This window comes from Eretmochelys imbricata, chromosome 15 (assembly GCF_965152235.1).
Source record: "Eretmochelys imbricata isolate rEreImb1 chromosome 15, rEreImb1.hap1, whole genome shotgun sequence".
Classification (NCBI taxonomy): Eukaryota; Metazoa; Chordata; order Testudines; family Cheloniidae; genus Eretmochelys; species Eretmochelys imbricata.
Window position 1 is genome coordinate 12,825,600 of NC_135586.1, and position 26,269 is coordinate 12,851,868.

At 42.7% G+C, this 26,269-nt stretch overlaps 1 protein-coding gene across 3 annotated transcripts in view; it reads left to right on the plus strand.

The window, feature by feature from the left end:
* The first annotated feature begins 43 nt into the window (after window positions 1-43).
* The window catches only part of SMPD4 (sphingomyelin phosphodiesterase 4), a 29,464-nt gene continuing 3,238 nt past the window's right edge, over window positions 44-26,269 (plus strand). The window contains exons 1-18 of one of the 3 annotated variants that reach the window (XM_077834711.1): window positions 44-137; window positions 2,047-2,133; window positions 2,662-2,748; window positions 4,070-4,212; window positions 4,361-4,436; window positions 5,116-5,224; window positions 5,761-5,813; window positions 6,478-6,629; window positions 8,062-8,194; window positions 11,127-11,198; window positions 15,144-15,233; window positions 15,623-15,667; window positions 18,518-18,663; window positions 19,318-19,408; window positions 21,920-22,020; window positions 23,229-23,392; window positions 24,259-24,464; window positions 25,144-25,377. In XM_077834711.1, coding sequence (XP_077690837.1) covers window positions 2,095-2,133; window positions 2,662-2,748; window positions 4,070-4,212; window positions 4,361-4,436; window positions 5,116-5,224; window positions 5,761-5,813; window positions 6,478-6,629; window positions 8,062-8,194; window positions 11,127-11,198; window positions 15,144-15,233; window positions 15,623-15,667; window positions 18,518-18,663; window positions 19,318-19,408; window positions 21,920-22,020; window positions 23,229-23,392; window positions 24,259-24,464; window positions 25,144-25,377 — 1,941 coding nt within the window. In that variant the 5' untranslated portion in view covers window positions 44-137; window positions 2,047-2,094. The remainder of the gene's footprint in view (window positions 138-2,046; window positions 2,134-2,661; window positions 2,749-4,069; window positions 4,213-4,360; window positions 4,437-5,115; window positions 5,225-5,760; window positions 5,814-6,477; window positions 6,630-8,061; window positions 8,195-11,126; window positions 11,199-15,143; window positions 15,234-15,622; window positions 15,668-18,517; window positions 18,664-19,317; window positions 19,409-21,919; window positions 22,021-23,228; window positions 23,393-24,258; window positions 24,465-25,143; window positions 25,378-26,269) is intronic. The other 2 variants (XM_077834712.1, XM_077834713.1) reach the window with 2 other exon arrangements.

Here is a 26,269-nt window from a genome sequence, read left to right on the forward strand (position 1 = left end):
GGAGGGAGTGCGTCACTGCAACGCGCCGAGAGGGGGATGACGTCTAACGACAGCGCCGGTCCCGAGGGGAGGAGGGAGCGGCGGCGGATTGAAAATGGTCTGGGGCGGTAGAGCGCGGGACGGGGCAGCGGGGCGAGGTGAGGGGCCCCCCTGGGCCGCGGGGCAGGAAGCTGTAGGTGGGGGGGCATGTGCTCCCGCTCCTTGCTGCTAGAGGCCCCCGCGCGAGGTGGGGAGACGCCCCCTCCCTCCCGCCGGGGTCCGGCTCCCGGGAGAACGGGCTGGAGATTGGGGGCGGGGCTGGAGGGGGTCTGAGCCCTAGGGGGAGGCTGTGAGCAGCGCCCCCAATATCCAGCCCCCTGGAAGGGGTCTCAGCCTTAGGGGGAGGCTGTGAGCAGCACCCCTAGTATCCATCCCCCTGAAGGGGTCTGAGCCCCAAGCGGGGAGGCTGTAAGCAGCGCCCCCAGTATCCATCCCCCTGGAGGGGTCTGAGCCCCAAGGGGGAGGCTGTAAGCAGTGCCCGCAATATCCAGCCCCCTGGAGGAGGTCTCAGCCTTAGGGGCAGGCTGTGAGCAGCGCCCCCAGTATCCAGCCCCCTGAAGGGATCTGAGCCCCAAGGGGGGAGGCTGTAATCTGGGCCCCCAATATCCAGCCCCCGGAGGGGTCTGAGCCCCAAGGGGGAGGCTGTAAGCAGTGCCCCCAATATCTAGCCCCTTGGAGGGGGTCTCAGCCTTAGGGGGAGGCTGTAAGCAGCGCCCCCAGTTTCCAGCCCTCTGGAGGGGTCTGAGTCCTAGGGGGAGGCTGTAATCTGGGCCCCCAATATCCAGCCCCCTGGAGGGGTCTGAGCCCCAAGGGGAAGGCTGTAAGCAGTGCCCCCAGTATCCAGCCCCCTGAAGGGATCTGAGCCCCAGGGGGGGAGGCTGTAATCTGGGCCCCCAATATCCAGCCCCCGGAGGGGTCTGAGCCCCAAGGGGGGAGGCTGTAAGCAGTGCCCCCAATATCCAGCCCCCTGGAGGGGTCTGAGCCCCAAGGGGAAGGCTGTAAGCAGTGCCCCCAATATCTAGCCCCTTGGAGGGGGTCTCAGCCTTAGGGGGAGGCTGTGAGCAGCGCCCCCAGTTTCCAGCCCTCTGGAGGGGTCTGAGTCCTAGGGGGAGGCTGTAATCTGGGCCCCCAATATCCAGCCCCCTGGAGGGGTCTGAGCCCCAAGGGGAAGGCTGTAAGCGCCCCCAATATCCAGCCCCCTGGATAGGGTCTCAGTCCCGGGGGGAGAGGCTGTAAGCAGGGCCCCCAATATCCGGCCCCCAATATCCAGCCCCCTGGAGGGAGTCTCAGCCCCACCACTCCCCGACAAACATAAAACCTTCCAGGATCCTGTCTCTCTTGGTCCCTTCAGCCGCTGGTGGTAATGTGAAAAGGAGTACTAGTGGCATCTTAGAGACTAACCAATTTATTTGAGTATAAGCTTTTGTGAGCTGGTTAGTCTCTAAGGTGCCACTAGTGCTCCTTTTCTTTTTGCGAATACAGATTAAAACGGCTGCTACTCTGAAACTGGTGGTAATGTGCTTGTGTTCCCTGTGTCAGCAGCCACCATCTCAGCGGGAGCTATAGCATGAGCTATTTGCAGACAATCTCACATCTGGATAGTGTCTTCTTTCTCTTGCTGGACTGGTGCTTCCATAAACACGTCATACAGTCCATGCCATACAGGTTGTGTCCCCTAGAGATGGTTTTGTGCCCCTGCATTGGCTGCAGTCTAATTAAACAAAGGCTCTTTTTGCATCCTTCCCCCAACCCCCAAGTTATGTTTATTTGGAAAAGACTGTATTATTTCTATGCGAATGTGCAGTGTTATCAACTTTGGGGAAATTACAGCGTAGTCACCTTTGTCAGGGATCTGCCTTGGTTTACTCCAGTTCACATAGACATAATAAACATGCATTTTGCCTGTTTTCATGCATAAACATGAATATATCAGAAAGTGAGTTGTAGCAGTGTTGTAACATGAGATTTTAATATTCACTTAGATGTTTCTATCTCTTTTCTTTCCAGTGGTTTCCTGAGATCACACCTCCTTTGGGGTATTGTAGAAAGACAGTTATGGCTGTCCCTCACTTACAACAGCCTAGCTTCCTATTGGTAAGTGCCAGTACAGATGGTGTTAGGTTAGGAAAGTCTTGTGGTGATATTGCTTTTGACTAATGAATTGCCAAATAATCACTTGAAAATTTAATCCTCCACATATTAATTCCTGACAATTTATCTATAAGCAGAATGTATAGCATAAAATCTGAAAGCATTCTGTGGAAATGCACTGAGAAAGTTCCAGCTCCTCTTCTCAAATACTCTAGTGTGTGATGACCATTCTAAATGTCATGTAGTCTTATTTTCATAGAACTTAAATGGTCACAAATTGAGTACTTGCTCTTTAATTTAAAACTTGTAATGTAGATCCAAGTAGGTAAAAAAACCTGTATCTGAGATTTGTCTTGAGTTAAAAAATACTTATGTTTAGAGTAAATCTTATGATGGAAACAATGACAGCCCATTGCTTTTTTACAAGAGCAATATTGTAACTAGAGAATTCTCTGCCAAGATCTTTATAAGTGTTGCCCTTTTTACTTTCTCTTGAAGAAGTGATGTGATTTCAGTTTCTGTCCATAACAGGCCAGTTTGAAGGCAGATTGCATGAACAAGCCCTTTGCTCAGAGGTGTCATGATCTGGAGATAGTCATTGAAGATTTTCCTGCCAAGGTACAGCTACCTTTCAATGAATGTAGTCCAAGCTATGCCTCAGTGGAGTTATAAAAATATTATTTTAAAAATATTTCTCTTTATTCTGGCCTTTGTAAAGAGTTTTAAGATTCTTATGTGAAGTTTTATGAGTTCAGTAGTTTCCCAAAAGTTACCTAACTTTTCCATTAGTTACAAAACTCCAAATTTTTAATTGATCACATTCTTAATCATACTTTTCATTCTCTACTGAAATGCCAAATATGAGGACACTAATATTTTAAGATGTGACACATGACTGATACTAACCAGTTGAGTTGGAACATAGTAGTCTAGGGATAAAGAATGAGGTTTTCTGCTACCTTAATCACTCTAAATTGAAAACTTTTATGGTAACAATATGATGTGCAGATCTGCTTACCCCATCTCAAAAAAGATACACTGGAATTGGAAAAGGTACAGAAAAGGGCAACAAAAATTATTAAGAGTATAGAACAGCTTCCATATGAGGAGAGATTAATAAGACTGGGACTTTTCAGCTTGGAAAAGAGACGACTGGGGGGGGATATGATAAAGATCTATAAAATCATGATTGATGTGGAGAAAGTAAATAAGGAACTGTTATCTAGGGGTCACCAAATGAAATTAATAGGTAGCAGGTTTAAAACAAACAAAAGGAAGTATTTCTTCACACAATGCACAGTCAGTGTGTGGAATTCTTTGCCACAGGATATTGTGAAGGCCAAGACTGTAACAGGATTCATTAAAGAATTAGAGAAGTTCATGGAGGATAGGTCCATCAGTGGCTATTAGCCAGGATGGGCAAGGATGCAAAACCATGCTCTGAAGTATCCCTAGCCTCTGTTTGCCAGAAGCTGGGTATAGGCAACACGGAATGGATCACTTGATGATTACCTGTTCTGTTCATTCCCTCTGAAGCACCTGGCATTGACCACTATTGGAAGACAGGATATTGGGCTAGATGAACCTTTGGTCTGACCCATTATGGCCGTTCTTATGTTCAGTCTATAAAATGATGGGAATCAAGGAATTAGAAAACAGGCAGAGTCTAACTTCACATCAAGGGGGATGGAATATATGTTTGCATTTAAATTTCTTTAAATTATTTCCACTGAATGTTCTGCACATAGAAGTGTGCCCTGGAAATAAAAAAAATTATGCATATTTTGAGTGTAGTTGGTGGAAAATATTTCTTGCATTCAGATGTCTGAAATTAAGACTCTTCAGACAAAGAATCTACACCTGAACAGCAATCTTTCTTTTTTTAAAATTTTATTTATCTATTATGACTCCAACCCTTTTTCTGGTTGTTTTCCTGTAGGAACTGCATGCCATCTTCCCATGGCTAGTGGAGAATATTTTTGGTAGTTTGGATGGCATTATCATAGGTTGGAATCTTCGCTGTTTGCATGGAAGAGTGAATCCTACAGAGTATGCTATTGCGCTGGATTTCCTGGATCCCAGGTAAATGTGCCAACTTTAGAGCAGTGGAAAATTCATGGTGAATTAATAAACTAGTATTTGACATGTTTCCTCGTGTGTAAACATTCATCTACAAAAGGGGTCAAAAAAAAAAAAGATGCTCACTGTTTTTCCTCATCCTTGCTTACAGTGGCCCGATGATGAAGCTGGTTTACAAACTCCAAGCTGAGGAGTACAGATATGAATTTCCAGTCTCCTATCTTCCAGTAAGTAACTGTTAAAGGTTATGTAAGAGAAAATTATTTTGGTGTTGCACCCATTGGAACGTTACTTACTCAGATACTCTGGGTTCAGCATAGGGCCTGCCACTGTAGTATTTGAATTACTGTTTCATAGCATAGCAGGCTCTGGAGATGGGATTTCTAGATTGTTGATTGTTTCAGAGGGCTGTTAGAGGCAGAGCATTCATTGTCATGATGGATTTTTTAAGAAGTTGTGCTGTTAGTTTATGTTACTATCAGCAACTTCTGTGCTGTTCAACTAAGAAATTTCACTTCTCTTTTTTATTATTTGGCTGCCAAAATAGGCACTAGACTATTTTTGTCTTGATTACCAATGGATGGAGTTTAAAACTTCTCTTCCAAACTTGTTGGAAAGCATCCCCACCTCTAACAACATCTCATATCTCTCAGATGCTTCATTCCTGTAAGTTTAATGAAGATTAACTATCATCCTGGTTATGGAACATAACACTTTATGGTTGTAGGAAAACAGGTTTTCCATGGAAGCGTCGTGAAATAACTTTTCCATTGCAACCAAATAGCCACAGTCTAGAACAAAGAACCAGTCATCTTTTTACAGTCCGATACAAGAATACATCCTCAAAAACTCATTCACATATTCTTAGTAGTCTGGTAGGTATCTCATTACTCCCTCTCTTTTCAGGGCCCTGTGAAGGCTTCAATGCAAGAACGAGTCCTACCAGAATGCTCACTATACCACAACAAAGTCCAGTTCCCTCCATCTGGAGGCCTGGGCTCGAACTTGGCCCTCAGTATCCTTTTGACAATTGAAGGGTTTACATTTTTTAATTCCTTTTAATATTTTAAGTGACTAAAACTGAGAAATCAAGATCCATTTCTGCTGTTTGCTTACTGTACTTAGCTGTACAGTGATGTGCCTTAGTCCAATGCTGCTATGTTCAGATTGCAAACACAGTAGAGGAATGTTTAGACTTAAACTTGTCATCCATTGAAATCTTGAATGTGTGAAAACTTCTAGGATGATATTCTGGCCTCATCGAAGTTGATGGCAAAACTCCCATTGACTTCAGTGGGCCCGGGATTTCAGCCCTTATGTTTCATAAATATTTCTAGGTTGTTTGTCTGGTATGGAGAAGAAACCTAAATTACTTGACAGTGTGTAATAAACACCTGGGAAGAGAGCAAGAGATCAAACCTGAACTTGCTGTTGAGCTCTAGAAAGTCTTCTAAAACTAGCACTGAGATACTGAAGATTTAAAAGGCCAATAAGTTCATATCATGTTTCCAATAAGCTGTACTTATTGTATCCTTGACTCTGTCTCTCCAGATCCTTTTGAATATTACATGTTTTACTTTGCAATAAGCCTTATCACACAGAGGGTAAGTAAATTTTATCCTTTTTTCCCTTTAAAGTGGCATCATTCTGGCAAACCATTTCTTCACTGCACTTTGAAAGCTTCCATCTTCTCTAAATGCAAGCACCTAGTTAAACTAAATCTTGCACCTGTTGCTTGTAAATACCATTTGATATGATGAAAACATAGGCAGTGATTATACACATCTATATAATGGTACACATCTTCCTCTTCTCAGTGCTGCATTCCATCGTTGGTGGCTGAGGATGAATGAGGTATAGAAACTTCAGCTTTCTGTGCACTCTTACTTTATACCTGCTGAGCATGTTGATCATCTTTCGTACTTTGTTGTACAAACAATACACATGGCAGTCTTATATTATACTGCGCACCAAACTTCCCTTGTTTTTAGCAGTATCTAATGTTGCTGTCAGATGTGAAGTGTGATTCAATACACTAATCATTGCAGAAGAGCTCATGAAAATGCAGATCTTTAAAGCTAGAATAGAACACTATGAACATCCAGTTTGATTTCTTGCATAACACAGGCCATAGAATTTCATCCAGTAATTCCTGCATCAGACCCAGAATGAGATTTATCAGGTCCTGAAATCCCTGTTCCCAGTGACTTATTGTAACAGTGTGTGTATTTACTTATTGTAGCTATATGGTGTGTGTATATATTCCAGAACTCTCCTACCACCCATCATGTCAGCCCTTCAAACAGCGCTTATTTCAATCTGGTGGACACATACCTGAAATGGTTCCTTCCTACAGAAGGAAGTGTTCTTCCTCCACCTTCTTCCAATCCTGGCGGGGGCATCCCTTCACCTGCTCCTAGGTAATAACTTGGTAAATTTGCGTTATCCGTGCTAGACTGCATGGGCAGTGCTCACAAAAACTGGCTTGCTTCAATTATGAGTTCTCACCCCAGATATTGTAAGAAAATGCCACCATTTTTATATTGTGTGTATATGCATACATAAAATAAACATGATTGTACCTGTATAGTAGTCTTACAATGGAGGATATAATACAGGGGTCACTGAAAGCTGAGAAACTTTTCTCCTGAAAGTTTGCTGGCCTTTAGTAGTGGAGCCAGAGATGAGTTATAAATGTGGTTTGTAGCTGTTGGATTTTTTTCATTCAATACCACTAATTATGGCTCCTGCTGTGACTAGTGTGGGACACACTCACCATCCACCCAGGAGTGGCTTGTACCATTTAATGCATATGCCGTGCAGTCAGGGAGAAACTGAATTGGTCTTGGCTGTAGCTGAAGGAACTTCTCACATTCTAACAATTTTGCTGACTCCAGACAATTTTGGCAAACAGTATCTTCTGTTTTAACTTTTTGATGTTGCCAGCTTCAGTCTCTGCTGCTATAAACTTCCATGTCCTAGTTAACAATGCGTCAGTGTTTCCTTGCAAGCTACCAATTGTTGTGGGTTTCTTACTTGATCTGGTATACAAAGCCTGGGTAGAATTTTTTATTTTACTATCCAGCATACAAAAGGGTTATCAAAGTTTAGGTGGCAGACTATGCATAACTATATATGTTGATTTTATTGAGCCACAAACTGTGAAGGACCTGAGGAAAGAATTTCAACCTCTTACTAAAGTTTTTTGAGCTTCTGTGTAGTTTTGACTTATGCTCTTCAATTAGCCTTGCAAAATGGACATGAAAATTTACCAGCACATGCACAAAATCTACAATGATTAATAGGGATAAAGCTGGTATCTTACTCATCTGGGATGAGTGGGAATGTATAATTTTTGTAAAGATAATTCTGAATTTGGTATTTTTATGTATTATTTTTATCATCAAAAATGTTTATTTACTCAAATATATATTGTTGTGGCTTTTTTTAACAATGGCATTTTGAGTGACTCCCAAAAGCTCTCTCTCAGGCTTTCTTCAACCTTAAACTGGATTAATAAAGTCTGTTAATGATTTAGCTGCCTAATGAAGGCCTAACCTCACAGTAAAGTTGAATAGGAGACAGGCTAAATTAAATAGTGTATTGCAGAATGTAGTGTGTGGTTTGCATAGTGACATTTAAAATAATAAATGAAAATAGGCACGGGACACTTACTAATGCTATGGCTAGTAATTGCAACCTCTTGCTTAATTTTTAAAATTCTAATTACGTAGCTTTATTTGGCACAAACTCTTATTCAGTTTCTTTATGTCCTTGTGGTTACAATCTATGACCTCTGTCCCTGTACAGAGGCCCATTGACTTCGGTATTTATATAAACTTCTCTTTAAAGATCCCCAGCAGTGCCTTTCACTTCTTATGGCATACACCACACTAGTCTACTGAAACGGCACATTGCTCATCAGCCTTCAGTGAATGCTGATCCTGCTTCCCAAGAGATCTGGAGATCAGAAACAGTGCTTAAAGTGAGTCTGATTTATTTTCTTATATTTTTAAAGTTAGAATGGCTGAAAAAGCTTATTTGCAGGTAAATCTCTTTTTTCCTAACTAAAGATCCGCTTTCTTTTCCATTCCTTTCTACCTTGCAGTCTGTTAATGGAACTGAGCAGTGCAGCGGTTGTTTTCTATTAACATAATATAAAGAAACATAAAATAAAAAGGCACTGCTACGTTGTTAAGCAATAGTTGTCACTCTTTGGATTTCAGGGGCCTGAGTCTCATCCAACTTACACCAGAATAAGTCGCTCCTTATTTAGGGAGAGAAATATAAGGAACTAAGAATTTATTCAAAACCTGATATCTTGCCCCAGTGCTAAACTGAAATATTGATTGTACAGTGTAATAGTGTGTACGCAGGATGTTTATGGGGAAGGATGATCTTGTGACTAATGAACAAAACACAGGACTGGGAGTTGGGAGTTTGTAGGTTTATTCCTGGCTCTGCCACAAACTTGGTGTGTGTCTCTGGGCAAGACACTTAATCTCTGCACCTCAGTTTGGGGGATAATACCTATCTTACAGGTGGTTATGAGAATTAATTCACAAATGTTCTGAGTTATTTGCATTTCTGTGATGACTTCTATCCAAAGTATTAACAACATTATGGGGAATCGCATGCTAAATTAGACCTAAGTTTAGACAACAAGCAAGCAAGAATCAATTTTTTAAAATAATTCCTAGAATTCAGGAGATAAGGATCTTATCTCTTCTCAAAAAATAAAATAAAATAAGCTGTCAGTGTAGCTTTATTTTGTGGTATAGTGATCATGATAATGTCTCTTTCAAATAAAGCTGCTCTTTGGTTGAGTGTAAGTGACGCGGTTCTTGTTCATTTCCTCCCCCTCACTCCAGTCACCAGACAGGTAGTAGGAAAAAAAATTAAAATGCTTCCTTCCATTGCCACACCAAGGTCTTTGTGTAGACTGTAAGTTCTTCCAATCAGGGACGATGTCTTTTTCTATATGGGGAAATTGCCTAACACATTTTGGGTGCTTTCGCAATCTAAATAATAAAGCAGCAGTGTTGGGGAGTCATCCACTGAAGTCTGTGCCTGCATCTCCCGCACATGCTTTGCTCACCACTCTCTCTCTTGATTAACATATAATTGAATATTTTACTGGAATTGACGTATCTTGGCCTAAAGAAACTTAGCCTTATATTAGGTTTTGCTTCAAGGCTCTTATACTCTAAAGGATTAAACTGATCATTAGGGCTTTTATTCTTAAAGCAAGTTGGAAGGGAAATGAAAACAGATGGAAGAGTAAAAAAGAATAGGTTATTCTGCTAAGGTATTTGAATTCAGGGATGGATAAGTAATACTTATAGGAAATGTGTGATGTGCCTGTTATGTAGTTCACCTGCAGCCTTTTCCCATCTCCCTTGAGAGAGAGAGACACACACACACACACATTCTTATTAAACAGACATGCCAGTTAATAAATTAAAGCCACTAAACTTGGATCACTGGTATTCCCAGAAAAAAGAACAGGAGTACTTGTGGCACCTTAGAGACTAACAAATTTATTTGAGCATAAGACTAAAAAATGTATTTGAGCACATCTACCAATGTGATATATGCCATCATGTGCCAGCAGTGCCCCTCGGCCATGTACATTGGCCAAACCGGACAGTCTCTACGTAAAAGAATAAATGGACACAAATCAGACGTCAAGAATTATATGATTCAAAATCCAGTCAGAGAACACTTCAGTCTCTCTCGTCACTTGATTATAGACCTAAAAGTCGCAATATTACAACAAAAAAACTTCAAAAACAGACTCCAATGAGAGACTGCTGAATTGGAATTAATTTGCTAACTTGATACAATTAACTTAAGCTTGAATAAAGACTGGGAGTGGATGTGTCATTACACAAAGTAAAACTATTTCCCCATGTTTATTTTTCCCCCCTACTTTTCCTCACCCCTTCTTGTCAACTGCTGGAAATGGCCCATCTTGATTATCACTACAAAAGGTTTTTTTTCTCTCCTGCTGGTAATAGCTCACCTTACCTGATCACTCTCATTACAGTGTGTATGGTAACACCCATTGTTTCATGTTCTCTGTGTATATAAAATCGTCCTACTGTATTTTCCACTGCATGCATCTGATGAAATGGGCTATAGCCCACGAAAGCTTATGCTCAAATAAATTTGTTAGTCTCTAAGGTGCCACAAGTCGTCCTGTTCTTTTTGCGGATACAGGCTAACACTCAGGTGAGTGTTCTGCTGGGTGAGCTAAAGGAGGAACTCTTCTTTCAATGTTTCAGAACTGTGTTTACAATTCCTCTGACTTTATGATCTATATGGTAGCTGTTGCTTGTCTTGTTACTTTTCTTGTATTTATACAAGGTGTTTTGACTTATATTGTATAATAGTCTCCTAAGAACAAATAGAGAGAGAGAGTGTGTTCAGTGATAATGCAAGTAATGGCAGAAACGTAATGGGCCTTAAAAATATTGAGAAAAGAAAACATATACCTTGGTGGGGTGGAAAGTGCTCTTGCACCTGTGGAACCACATTGAAACACAGTAGATGAGTTTGTAGGTGTGTAACTGTGAGAAGTTTTGGCCTCATAACCGCAACATGCAGTGTAACTATATGGACGTGTGATTGCAGATATTGTGAAATAATACTTTGGGATAGTATTATACTATGCGGATCACACTTATCTCACTAAATGTAAAAATTTAGTAAAGGTGAACTTGGAAAGAACGAAGTCTGTAAAAAGGGAAACGTCTCTAAGTACATGCTTTACACTATTTTACAAGTATAACTTAGTCTTTTGTTGAGTGATGTACAACAGGCTTCAATTTGGCCAGTCAGAGGCAGATTGTGGCTGGCTATTCCTGGATCTTCCCTCTTTTCCTCTAGCTGAGAAAACATTTGTTATTTTGCAGGTTTTTGTTGAAATGTGGCTTCACCATTACTCACTGGAAATGTATCAGAAAATGCAGTCCCCTCATGTCAAGGTAATAGCTTGTGCTTCATTTGTGGGTGTGTCTTGCTTGTTGGCTTCTTATCTTGGGGTGAACCTTTGTCACTTCGCATCTTATGGAGAACTTTTAAGTGGATGGTTACAAAGGAGTGTTCTTAAAAGCATACCTCAGAGCTTCTAAGCTGCAGTGATGAAAAGATGTGGTGAAGATGCCTGTGTCATCTGCATTTGCCTTTGTTGCAATAGCTAAATATATATAAAGTTGACGTTGTGGAATGGTCATAACAATCAATGCTACTCATAGTAATTAGATCAGTAACTATTGGTAAGACTTCAGTACAAAATGCCCTGTTAAAATCCCACACAAAAATGTCAACATGGCGACACGAGACCTAAATTTGGTTTCTGCAGCTGATAGCGTTACTGAGGAGTTAGTCATCTGAAGATCCAGTGGCATGTTTTTCAAGAGCAAAGATTTTACCCTAAATCCAATTTCAATGGGTTTTCATAAACTGTCTTTATAGTTTTAATTGGTTAAGGAGTCTATATTTCCTGTCCCAGAAACTGGCATTGTTAAATGTGCGCTGCATTTCAGTGGTGGCTGAAGTGCTTTCTGTGTATATGTAACTTTGGGATCTCTTATAGGATCTTACTTAAATAAGATATTACATTGATTACAAGCCATTTGTTCTAGCTGTTCAAGAATAAAACTGATGTGCTTAAAGGGGAACCTGGTATCAGAAGAGTTGGGAGCGCTGAGATTTGAGGGAATTTGGAAAAATGCCCGGGGACTGATGATTCTTAGGATTCCCAGTGGGGGAAGAAATGCAAAAGTTACTAAAGGCTTGTTAATGTGTGAAGGAGTAAGATGAGAGTTGCTTGACTGGGAAATTCTGATCCTTCACTTCATCAGGTTATAAAACAAATATTTTGTTAGGGAAGAATGTTGAAGATCTAATTGTGGTGAGTTTGTCTGTTTTTATTCCAAAAAATGATTTGAGCTCAAACTGCAATAAAGATGATAGGTCTCCACTCAGGAACCCCAGCAGCGTGGCTATGCACTGATGATGGAAAGGCTTTGCTTTTAAGTACCTTTGTTCTCTGTCTGCATAGTCTTTGTGCATGCAGCTTTATGTTTAGGTAAAAAAAATAATGCATCGCTTTAAACTTCTCTCCTCTGTTCACCCTCTGTAGCTGAGACACTGTCTTCTAATGTTATAGCAGCATCCAGGCCGATGACGACGACGACGACGATGATGATTTCTTAGTGCTCATCAAACAGTGTGACTTACACTGTGGAAATGCATGGGTAGCACCTAAAGGAGTTTTGCCACCATAGGCTCCCACCCAGATGCACTGATTGGGGAGGATTGAGGCTGTGGCTGCCTGATGGTCCTACTTCTGTCCCTGATTATTTCCCAAGAATTACTAGTCATGGGCATGTAGACAAATGAAATCCTCCAGCTTTTGGGTGGGAGAGGGATAGCTCAGTGGTTTGAGCATTGGCCTTCTAAACCCAGGGTTGTGAGTTCAATCCTTGAGGGGGCCATTTAAGGAGCTGGGGCAAAAATTGGGGATTGGTCCTGCTTTGAGCAGGGTGTTGGACTAGATGACCTCCTGAGGTCCCTTCCAACCTTGATATTCTGTGATAGAAAACAAGGGCAGGGAAGTGGCATCCCCATCCAAAAAGGTACCCTCCTCCAGAACTCTGAGATGTAAGACTTTGGAAGGTGTGGAGACAGCACTCTCTCTCAAGCAGTGAGTACTTAACTGACCAGAGTATTATCTGGATGAGTTTGAAAAAAAACTAGTGAAGCTTATCAGTCATTCAGATGTGAGCAAGAAACTAGAACTTGCAAAAGTAAAGTGAATAATGACCACGTATCTTCCCCTGTTTCCGTTTACCTTTCTGCATGTGTGGAGCAGAGGGATGGTCAGTGCCATAGAAGGTCTCAGAACTTGGGCCCAGTCATGATTTTAAATGTGCTATTTTAAGTCTCTAGCTACAAACTCTCCTGTAAAGTGCGGGGATGGGATGGCATTCCACAGAACTTGGTGCGTCTTCCTGCAGCAGAAAAACATGGGTTATCTGGGAATGCTATGCTGGGTCCCAGCTGTGTCATTTCCCATTGCCCCTCTGAATTGTCGGAAGAAACGGGCAGATCTTAAGAATGATTCATGTCACTAAGAAAACCTTTTACTTCAGTAATAAAGGGGTGGGGCTGAGGTATGGGGAGGAGCCAGTAGAGAGTTTGCTTCAAGAAGAATTACTTTCCCTTGTGATTACTCTGCTTGAAATTGCTCCCAAATGTGGAGTGAGCCTGTTATCATGGTGGGTTTAATGACTCCCCACCATTAATTCAACTTGATTCAATTTCATATTTCCTCTCTTCTGTTGTACTCTCCTTTCCTCTGTCTGTTTTGCAGCTGCTCAATGGGGGCCAGGTGTGCAGTATCTGTTTCCTTTTAGCTTCTGCTTTTGTCATGATTTGATTTATTTTAAGGGGCCAGTATCTAACAGGGTTCTGTGTAAAGCCTGTTGTTCTTACATTGCCAGGGATCGCAGATCCCAGTAACAATTGCATGTGTGGCACTCTTCAGGTGTCTAGATCTTGCTGCAGCAAATGGGAGGGGAGTTAATTACCATAGCAGAAGATGGGCTCTGCTGTTGGGGACCTTGCAGTGGCATTGCTAGCACTCTCTTAGCAGTGTCGAAGCAAAGCAGAATAAAACTGAATTGAAAATAGAGGAGAAAGGAACAGATAAACTTAGAGGAGGCGTGAGACGGAGAGTTAGTTTAGATGTCTGATATTGTTGATTTGGGTCTCTGTTTAGGTGTACATTTTGTTTTGATTTTTTTAATTTATTCCATACATGTCAATGTGGCTACAGTATCCTCTTCACCACTATATTGATTAGTTTTAGAAAATGTTTCCTGTCCAAGGAGGAGTGTGGTTGAGACTTGGGAAGATCTCGGCACTCGCCTAGAACTTTAATGGCCGTGTTTTTATTTCAGCATGCCATCTCTACAACAAGCTTGTCTTTTTGTTTGGTTGGGTGTTTCCCCAGCTTGCCCCCCCCCTCCCCCCCCAATAGTAGAGGCCATTCGGTCTTTGAGACCTATTAACTTTCCACAAATTTGAATTCCCATCAATAGTATTTGGCCTTTAACTAGAAAAACAAATCATAGAGCATGCAGACTCCTATCTGGTGATTGTCAATACTACAGTTAATTGGAGAGGCTCACAGTGATGAAATCAACCCTTTCCCTTTTCCCCCTCCATGTCCCTGGGGCAAGATATGTCCCCGTACTGGCTCCTCTGATTCTCACTGGCACACCAGCAAGAATCCCAAACCTTGGTCTGCCAGTGCACTGCAGGCTACAGGATAGCTTTACAGTAGCTTTCATAATACTAGTTTGCAAGTAAGTGTTCCCAGAAAAATTATTGGTTTTGCCCCACATCAAAGCATCCCACGTGTTAATCGTTATATTCAGCTATTCTGTCCTGCAGTTTAGCTGGTTTCAAGTGGAGAGGTTGGACTAAGTTTCATGAGCCTAAGATTTCCTCAACGTGTTTGGCGGAAGCTGTGTGTCTCTATGCTTGTCAGGTCATGGTTACAAGCCTGCTGCTTCTGTGGTAGAGGCAGACACAGAGACGACTCATTCAGAGCTTCCCCCCAACCCACTAATGTTAATTGTGAACCCAACAACAATGTCCTGTCAATTACTTTCCCAACTTAATGAGGGTCAAGGTACCTGTGCAATCAAGCAACTGATTACCAAAAGGAGAAGAGGATACTGTGCCTGCAGCTGCTGTGATATGTTGTCATTGACTGTATTTGTGACTTCCATTTTTTCCCCCCACAACCCCTTCTCTGGATCATTCTCACTGTTCCTTGTTTTTTGTTTTTTTTGTTTTTTTTCTCTTGCTCTTTTCTCTCCCTTTTTTCCTTCCTTTTTGTTTCTGTTGTCTCTCAGCTGGAGGTTCTCCACTACCGACTCAGTATCTCCAGTACACACCACAGTAGTCCTGCCCAATCCGGCTACCAGGCCCTCCACGCATACCAAGTATTGCCATCTTTTCATTTTGTTTCTTTTTCAAAAATCTTGTTTCATCATATAATCTGCAAAGTGTATTAATTGGCACTAGCAGAAAAGGCAGCTGTACAGCAGGTTTGCAAGATGATTCAGAGATTAGTTCCACTGAAACAACATTTGGTAAAGCTAGGTGCAGCAGATACTGAGAGATACTGATGAACACCTTGAAAAAGGATGTTAGATGACTAGCACATATTAGAAGGACTAATTGGGATCCCCATTTTAAGAGATGCATCTCTTTTAATGGATTTAAAGGGAAAAATTTGACACTGTGCTAATATCTCCTTGGCCCAACAACTTGCTTTGCTAATGACAGAATTCTGTCTGTCATGTTCTGCTCCTTTAAATGAATTTTGCAGGGAAGAGGAGATCAGAGATTGCATGGCTGTACCCCAATGAGAGAGGTAGGTAACATGTAAACAATCGTTCTGCACTTCCAGTGAGAAACAGCTGACAGGGTTAAATTAATATTGGCAGCCTGAGCTTGATTGCCTAACTTCACAAAGGGATATGTGGGTTGCACATTTGCAGATTATTCAGGACATGTCTGCAAAGCCATTCCTGTTGGAACAGATTCCTGGGTTCATCTCCATATTTCAGTCCTTTACTCACTTGGTGAGGCAGAGTCCATAAAGCCAAGTTAATGTTGGTATGAATTCTCCCTGCCTTAACCACTTAGTCCTCTGCTTTTGCATAGGCGGCATGAACACTTTTACTATTACTCAACATACCGCTTAAGAAGGAAAATAAGAATCTGCTACCCGGCTCATTGTTTTATAGCCTTAAATCATCATGCCAGTCCATAGTATTGTTCTTAAACTTATGTGAAATATGTATTTTCTCCACCTTTCTGGGTAAAGGGAGGAATGATTGTGTGAACATTCCTGCAGATTAGGGCTGGAGGTCAAAAGCTTTTGGAAAGCGTGGGGAGAACAGAAGCTGCCTTTTAGCTTTAAAGAACAATGCTTGTGATGCTGGTGATCCAGGTTATGAGGAAATTAGCTAGTCAAATAGCTTTTAAGTGACAGGATTTGTTAGTGTAAAAATGAACAATGGAGTTAAATGCAACCATACAAACAGTTGAAGACTTATATAAAACAACATAGAATGCTTTCTTGGAGGTAGTCAATGGCCAAGATTTTCAAAAGTGACGAGTGATTTTGGGTGCCCAGTTTGAGGTTCCTTAAAGGGGCTTGGATGTTCAGAAAGTGGGTGCTCAGCAATATGTGAAAATCAGACTATAAGGGTCTCAAGGTGGGCACTCAAAATCACTAGCCACTTTTGAAAATCTTGGTCTAAGTTCATAGCACCAGAAAGAGCCTACCTACGAGGTCTTTGTTAGGTATTTTCTCCTTCAGACTTTATATAGACTAACTGGCTTGCAGCCACCTCTCAACTGGTGTGACCCCTTTTGTAGCCTCACGTCCATGGTGATGGACACTGGCAGGAATACAAATGGAGTCTTCATTAATCCTAGTAATAGGGCCTTCCCTCCCTTAGGCATGGTCTACACTGGGGGGGATATCGATCTAAGATACGCAGCTTCAGCTATGAGAATAGCATAGCTGAAGTCGACGTATCTTAGATCGACTTAGAATCGCTTACTTCGCGTCCTCGTAGCACAGGATCGACGGCCGCCACTCCCCTGTCAACTCCGCTTCCGCCTCTCGCCCTGGTGGAGTTCTGGAGTCGACACCAGAGCGATCGGGGATCGATTTATTGTTTCTACACTAGACACGATAAGTCGATCCCCAATAGGTTGATCACTACCCGCTGATCCAGCAGGTAGTGCAGACATGGCCTTAGAGAAGGCATAGATGCATCCAACTGCACTGCTGCAGACAGGCCCTTCATCGCCTGCCAGCAGTCAGGAGTTGAGCCTTTTCCAAGAGGGAACCTAGCTATGTAAAGAAAATTTTCAGAACTGTTTAAGCACATGAAAACTGTTAGCTGCTTCCCCACAGCCCTTGCAACTAGGAAGGGCTTTAAAGTGTCATCGCAGCACCAAGAATTGTTCTGAATTGCTCACACACAGTTAAACACAATTAAAAGATAAGAAGTAGTTTCCTAATAAACCAAAACAACCTGTCCCAAGTAGTCAAACTGTGCAGCCCTGAAGTTTCACCTGAACACAGATTCATTATAGCATCCAAGAATCTCCTTTCACAGCTGCTGATAACACATGCAGCTCAGTGCAACCCTCCATCACACTTGTTTTTGTTGCTGTGGTACTTGTGTTTGGCTATCCTTGATCTCCCACAAACAGCCCTTAGTGGTGGATTGAGATTAGTTTACTGTTTCTAAGGCAGGTTAGAACACCAGTAGAGCTGGTGTGTGCTCCTGGGCTCTGCAGTAGTGGGGAAGGGGTACACTGATATCTGACTCCCTTTTTCTCTCCCTATAGCATCTCCCCATTCCTCCATATGCTCACTCTTCTGGTAGCAATACCAAACTGGCCCACACTCACCCCTCCATGTTCCTTGCATGAAAAAGATCTTCCCATCTCCCACACTTCCAGTAAAAAAATTGAATGACCACCCCTTCCAAAAAAAACCAAAAAATACTTATACTGATGTTAAGTGCAACAGGATCATTCAGGACATGAGCAACAGAAGCAAATATTACTCTTTTCATAACTTCTTTAGAATTTTTCTTTTTTAGGAGGCAAAAGAACACGCACATAAGAAGGAAGGCTTAGTAGAGAGTGAGCTGAGAGCATAATAATGATTCTGTTTTGTTACCAACAACAGACAATAATAATAATAATAAATAATAATAAATAAAATAATGGATATTCTTATTTTTTCCTTAGAGGGGGTAAGTTAAAGTAAAACTAATTTCTGTTATTACTCTCTAGGGGGTTACTATAACTTGAAACAAAAAGATAGACTGTAAACCCCTTTCTCCTGTAATCACAGTGACTAAAAGAAGCCTCACAGGTATTTGTTAAAACAATGAGGAGTCCTTGTGGCACCTTAGAGACTAACACATTTATTTGGGCACAAGCTTTCATGGGCTAGAACCCACTCCATCAGATGCATGGAGTGGAAAATTTGTTAGTGAGCTGTTGAAGGCAGAGCTGTGATACAACTTGTTCTCTTGGGGAGATAATTTGTTCAAATTGGGTGGCACAGAACTAAACAGGTAGGGACACTCCTGTTTAAATGTCTGATGTGAAAATATCTTTGTGCTGAGCTCCTTCATAGCGCGTTAACAAGCAAAACTTATCTTTCTGCCTATTGCTTTAAATCTAGGAGTCATTTAAACCTACAGAAGAGCATGTGTTAGTGATAAGACTGCTCGTGAAGCATCTACATGCTTTTGCCAACAGCCTGAAACCAGAGCCACTCTCACCCTCAGCCCATTCCCATACCGCCAGCCCACTGGAGGAATTCAAGAGGTAGGTATACTGTCAAACTGCCTTTCAGGCATACAAAGCACTAATTAATACATACCTTGGCAGTTTTGCTTTTGTTGAGAGCTTGAAATTGCATTATTAGGAGGATGAGAGAGCCCACTTTTATACTCCTCATGCACTTTGAGCTGGAGTCCAGATCAGAATAGGGAAGAAGGAAGTAGTTGCTCCCAATCCACAATGTATCCACAATGGAAAATGCTTCAGCTTTTTTAGAAAAGGAGGAGGGGATCAGACTGCTTTAGAGGTCCTAGTATTTGTTCTGAGAACAGAGGGAAGTTGAAGCAAGTTTAGAAGAGCAGTCAGACTGGTGCAGAAATAATTTCTCTGCATATCTCTGCAAAGGACATGTGCAGATCAGTAGAGAAAAGTTGTGTTACTGAAACTGCACCAGAAAGAAATTTCAGCTGAGAACACTGGGCAGCTTTCTTAGAGGCACTTGGGTTGCATTTGGCCCTGGAATAGCAGGTTGTGTGCATCACTATTAGAACTTTTCAGACATGTTCAAATCATCGGCTCCTCCTTCAGCTGAGAAAGAAGCTATCAAAACTTGTTACGTCTGTATTAAATGTTTGAGATATTACTTTATCATCTATTATTTGTTTATACAAGTGTCTTTGTGTCTGAATCTCATTGCAGAGTTGTGATTCCTCGGTTTGTCCAGCAGAAGCTCTATATCTTCCTGCAGCATTGTTTTGGCCACTGGCCTTTGGATGCCTCTTTCAGAGCTGTATGTACCAGCCTTTATTTCTACTCAGTCCAGACAAAATCAGAGTTAGTTAATAAAATACTGAGCCAGCTGCAGTGATAAAACTACTGTTTTTGTAGAACTGTTCCCTGTTCATGATTTTTTTCCTCAGGGGGAGGGAAATAAACATTTATTAAGACTAGAGTTAGAAATGAAGTGTAGTCAAGGTATTAGATACTGGTGAAACTATGTGGTGGTGGTTCGTTTCTCTTTCCCTTTATGGAAATGAGTACTGGTTGAGAACAAGCTATTCTTACCACAGAGAATCTGTATGTTTATGGATAAATTTGTCCTATCTAATAATATACTCTAATCTTGTTGTAACTAACCAGACTGGGAGAAGAAATACGGCTTTAATTTCTTATATCAAAATGTTTTAAATATACATTCCTCCTCCTTGGGGGAAGTGACATGGCTGGGTCAGTTATGTTGCCATGTTTGGCAGATAGGACAGAATACACCACTGGGAAGCCTCTAGGAGTGAAATCTTAACTCAACTGAAGTCAAGATTGTCACGGACTTCAGTGGGGTCAAGATTTCACCCCCTGTTGCCTAGTAGTTTCTTGTGTGAGTGCCCACTGCTGTATTGGAGAAGAAGGACTGAAAAAGCATTAACACAAAACACTATTCAGCCCATCCTCCATGTGTCTCACTAGACTATATGGTGCTTCAGTGAATGATATTAAATGTCAGAATAATAGCATAGTCCTCAACCATGATGACTACATTAACGTGGCCAACCAACAACTCTCCGACACCACCTGTTATAAGAACTCAAAGAAGACCCCGCACCACAATTTACCCAGGAATTTAAGAATATCATCAAATCCTTCCCCAAACAACTCCCAAGAGAAACTCTACAAACTCATCACCCAAGAACCCACCCCAGGGACCTTCTACGTGTTTCCCAAGATACACAAGGGAGCCCAGGCAGACCCATCATATCTGGCCATGGCACTCGCACGGAAGGAATATTGGGACTTATAGAAACCATCCTCAAACCACTCACCAAGCAAAGGGCCAGGTTCCTCCAAGACGCAACCGACCTCTTCCACAAACTCTGCAATATTAACAACCTCCCTCACAACACCATCCTTGCCAGCAGGGATGTCACTTCACTATACACCAACATTCCTCACAATGATGGCATTGCTGCCTGCTTCAAATATTTACAAAACAATGGAGAAACCGCAGATATCCAAACTAAACACATTGCTGAACTCATCCATTTCATCCTCGCCCATAACAATTTTACAGTTTGTTCAAACCCAGAACAGCCAGGGGTACTAGGATGGCTCCCCAATATGTCAGCCTCTTCATGGACCACCTTGAAGACTTTCTGGACAAATGCGCCATGAAACCAATGTATCTGAGATACATCAATGATATTTTCATCCTCCAGACAGACACTCCCTTATAGATTTTTCACCACAACTTCCCACAGATCACCTTGCCTACTTTTATAGATGCAGCAACCATCTCAAACACACCAAGAAATCTTGTCTGCAGTCAGGCACTCACAGAATATGCTCTGAGGAGAAAGTCCAGGATATACACCTTAACACGCTCAAAACTGCCATACTAAATAACCACACTTCACCAGAGAGGTAGATCCCATCATAGAACAGACTACCCAAATACCTCGAGAGAACCTATTTCAATACAGAAATAAACTCCCCTCCAACCGCATACCCATAGTTGTTTCCTACCACCCCACACTGGAACCCTGTAACCTACAACCCACACTTGATGAGGACCTCATCCTGAAAGAAATCTTTCCTGAACCCCCTCTCCTAGCCTTCAAACAACCCTCCCAACCTCTCAAAGCTCATCGTTAGAAGCAAGCTCCCCACAGACCAGGACACACCAACTCAAAGCAGCACCAGACTCTGCCACTGATCGGTATAGTGGAGGACTTACATCGGCAGGAGCAATGCTGTAAATCTGCAGATACTTACAGTTATGTTGACCTAACTCTGTAGTGTAGACCTGGCCTAAGTACATTTCCTGGACCTGAAGAAGAGCACTGTGTAAGCTTTAAAGCTTATCTCTCTCACCAACAGAGGTTGGTCAATAAAAGATGATATCTCACCCACCTTGTCTCTAATATCCTGGGCCCAACACTGCATACACCAGTACAGGTACATCAGCTTGATTGGTGGATGCATCTTCAATTCCATGGCAGCCATCTGAGCACGCTTTCATCTAACTGTTATTGTAGAGGGTGAGCTGCTTGTTCAGTAAAACCAGGCATTTCCTAAAATGTTTTGTTAATGGATTTTTACTAAGCATTTAGTTCTCTTCAGCTCTGATGCAAGGGCACATGGTCTTGTTCTTCAGGGCTGAGACTTTTGCAAGATATTTTCATTTCTTAAGCCTTTTGTTGGCATTAAGAAAGTGGGTGTCATTGTCCAAGGGACTTAGCAAAACAAACAAGCAAAATCTTCCTTCTTCAATTGAATTGATTTTTATGTTGTTGTGGTTTTGCTTCAGGTCCTGGAGATGTGGTTAAGCTACGTGCAGCCCTGGAGATATGCTCCTGAGAAACCACTTCAGAGTTCAGAGCCTCAGCCTCGCAGTGTATCAGAGAAATGGTAAACGTAGGGTTATTCCTGAGCAGAATCTGCAGGTCACTCCAATCCTGACTTCAGCAGATAGCATCTATTAACCGTTAGAATTTTGCATATGAAATCTTGAAGGCAGAGTTTTAAATGTTGTTCCTTGTAAGCATCTAGTTCATGGATACTGAACTGTGGAATTGTGACCCGAGCACCCTCTTTCTTTATCATGAGGTGGGGTCACAGAATGGAAAAGGTTGAGATCTACCTTCCTAGTTTACCCCATTCAGTTCCTCCTGACATGTTACTCTAAGTAGTTTGCTTCATACAGCAGGTGCCTGACTGGCCTTCCTGCTGAGGAAGAACAAAGATGGCATATCTGTCACCCTGACATGGGTAAAAATATTTCTTTGGCTTAAAGCTATATTGACAAGTCCCCCCCAGGTGACTCCAACATTACAAACTACACTGCTCATTGCATTGTGCTGCGTCCAAAATCCTGGGTCATAAGAACAGCCATGCTGGGTCAGACCGTGGTCCATCTAGCCCAGTATCCTGTCTTCTGACAGTGGCCAATGCCAGGTGCTTCAGAGGGAATGAACAGAACAGGCAGTCATTGAGTGATCCTGTCGTCCACTCCCAGCTTCTGGCAATCAGTGGCTAGGGACATCCAGAGCATGGTTTTGCATCCCTGACCATCTTGGCTTATAGATTATCCTCCATGAATTTATCTCGTTCTTCTTTTTTTACCCCTGTTATAGTTTTGACCTTTACAACATCCCCTGTCAATGAGTTCCACAAGTAGATTGTGTGTTGACTTTACCAGCTGTTCTGAGGCACCTCCTCCTTCCCTAAGACCTGTAGTGGCATTCAGCAGTGAGGGTGGGTTTCATGAAGAGGCAGCATCAGTTTCTCTGGTCCCTGGATACTTGTGCAGGAGGCAGTGAAGTCAGTGCTTTTGATAGAAACCACACTTCAGGCTTCAGCTTGCCTCTGAAGTCCTCCCATTGCACATCTATGCAACTAGATATCTGCCAGCGCAAAGTCATAGATTGTTACTGGTACCTAAAAATGCTAGAGTAAGGAGGAACTTTTTTTTATGTGTGTGTGAAATGGAAAGGATGAGCTCATTCCAGTTGATGGTCTAAAATATATTCTATGGGATTATTTACTTGGTAGAAGACTGAATATACTTACTCCTTATTTTAATAGCTGTATTCACAAATCCACTGTTACTTTGACAGGGCTCCCTTCATTCAAGAGAACTTACTGATGTATACCAAGCTATTTGTAGGCTTTCTGAACCGAGCTCTCCGCACCGATTTGGTCAGCGCTAAAAATGCCCTGATGGTGTTCCGAGTAGCCAAGGTCTTTGCTCAGCCCAACCTAGCTGAAATGATCCAGAAAGGTAACTGAATGCCATGTTGCCTCCTTGCAGTCTTCTGCCCTGGTCTGTCCCATAGCAACGCTTTTGCCTCAGAAGCATGCAGAAATATGAATTGGAGGATTCGGTGTCTGCCTCATGTGACATTGAAGTTCAGAGACCTGATGTCTTTGCTTCTATTTACAGTATTGGTTTCATATATATATATGTTTTTCTTATTTTTTTTGTCTAATTACCATTCATCAGTCTCACTGATTCCGATTTGTTCTAACTAACATAAAAAGAACACGATGCTGGGTATTTTTAGTAAACAGAAACTCCTTGTGTTTTACAATCTCCTTATTGTTTGTGGTGTTTGGTTATTAATTAACTCAGAATTAAAACTTTGTAATGCCCTACAGAAATTTATATTTACTCAGACTTCAGCAAGATGGCTAGTCAGGAAGAACTTGCACTCCAAATTCTAGATATCAGTTCAAAGTGTCCTGAAAGCTGCATGTTGAGTGTACTGGGGTACAGTGGGCGGGGGCCGGCAGCGCACAGGAGGGTTTAGGCAAGCACCAAAATTTCAGGTGCTGGAACATGCTCAGCTGGGCAGGTATGAGGACCATAATATCCTTTCCAACAAGCAATCATGGCCTAGAAGTACTATGTCTATATAGATTTAGATGCACCATTGTAATTGTGAAAGCTCTTTCTGCTGTATGAGTGAAGATTCCGTGGAAAACTTGAAGTAATAACTAGGGCCCTGCCCTCCCTCTCCTCCCCCCAAATAACCTCACAACCTTGTTACAATGAGTGATTAAAAAATTTTATTGCTAGATCCCCAAATCAGAAGGAAGGTGTAATCTAGTCTTCTCCACCCCGCATCATCTTATCCCAAATTCTAGGGGAGCAGTTATTCCTGGAGCCAGAACTTGTTATCCCTCACCGTCAACACCGAATTTTCATGACCCCCACTCTTGGTGGGAGCTTCTTGTCATCATGGCCTCCAGCAATCACAGATGCCTCATTTAAGGTGAAGAGTCATGTTTACTGCTTGGAAGGACAGGACTCCCAGTACAAGCAGATGTTTGGTCCAGAAGTCAGGAATTTGGTAAGCAATGACCTTGCTTACTTGCTCTGTGTAAGCCCCTTTATTGCTGTTGTGAGGGGTATGTCTCCATACTGAATATCTGCTCCATCATGTATGGGGGGAGAAATTTTAGCTCTTTAAAAGTAGGGGGTGAATCAGGAGTTGGTGATGGTTATAGAATCTGTTTGAAGGGTCCATAACAAGTACGAAAATAGAAATGTACAGACTGCTTTCCAGTCTTGAAGGGTGGGGTGGACTGGGTTTGCAGCTTTGGAGCAGTCTGCTATGGGCATGTACTTGTTTCATCTCCCAACAATGACTGTGTGTGTATTTCTGATTCATAATGTTAATAATCAATACCCAGCAGCAAGCCAGTTAAAAACGGTGTAGCAAAGGGAGAGGGTCTCTCCCTAAGCAGCAGACTAGTGAACTGAAGGAAGATGCATCTCAAAGGAAACTGAGGGGTTACTCGCATTCCTCTGATTGCCCCAGCTGCAGTGACTTCCTTTACTCTATTGGAGCTGGAGCACATAACTACTACCAGCACAAGTCCATGTCAGCTAAGGGAATGAATGTGCTGATTCTGTTCTGACTGATACGTCACCAGACAGACTTGTATTCACATGCTGGTGCTTACTACTGACTTGTGTCCTTTATTCTACTGCTTTATTTAGTCATCCTCCTGTCTTTTATTTTTCAGGTATTAAGATTGGCCCAGTTAATAGGCCAGGCCAAGCAAACGGCAAAATCCATATCAGACCACTCTGCAGAGACCATGGCTAGTCAGTCCTTCCTATCCTGGTTTAGGTTCAGCCCGTCTGACATGAATGGTTCCTATACAGGCAATGACCTAGATGAAATTGGGCAAGACAGCATCAAGAAAACAGATGAATATTTGGAGAAGGCACAGGAGTACCTATGCCAGATCTTTCGGGTAGGTAACTTCTTTCCAAGTGCTGTCACTGGGAAGTAGCATGAATGGGAGTCAGGATTTCTGCAGTCTACTTCCAGCTTTCTCACTTACTTGCAGTGTGATCATTGGCAAGTCATGTAAGCCAAAATGTTCAAAAGTGGACACTCAGTTTGACTACCTCAATTTTTGGTGCCCATCTTGAGACACTTTAGGATTCATTTTTTTTTTTTTCCCCAGGGGTGCTGAATGCCTGTAAACCTCTTGACTATTGCTAAAGTTGCGGGTGCTGTGTACTTGAAAATATCAATCCCAGGCTAAGGTCTCTCTAACCAGCATGGCTACGCAGCTGTGTATTAAGCTCTGCGCAGGGGCTCAGGGCTGCGGCGGGGAGAGGTCTCACTCCCTCAGTGCAGACCTGCCTGGCCAAGGCCCACCAGAGCTGCTGGGGAAAGGAGCCCTTCCATCGGCCCAGCCCAGCCCCACCGGAGCTGCCGTGGCTGGGGAGAGGCGCCTCTCCCCTGGCCCCAAGCTGTTGCAGTGAGAGAGGGCTGAGGGGAGTCCTCTCTCCACACTGCAGCCCTGGGGCAGCCTGCACCCCAAACCCCTCATCCCCAGCTCCACCCCAGAGCCTTCAACCCTAGCCAGAGCCCTCATCCCCTGCACCCAACCCTCAGTCCCAGCCCTGACCCCTCCCCACACTCTGAACCCCTCATCCCCAGCCCCACCCCAGAGCCTTCAACCCTAGCCAGAGCCCTCACCCCCTGCATCCAACCCTGACCCCTTCCCACACCCTGAACCCCTCATCCCCAGCCCCACCCCAGAGCCTGCACCCCTTGCCAGAGCCCTCATCCCCCTACACCCCAACCCTCTGCCCTAGCCCTGAGACCCCTTCCACACCCCAAACCCCTCATCC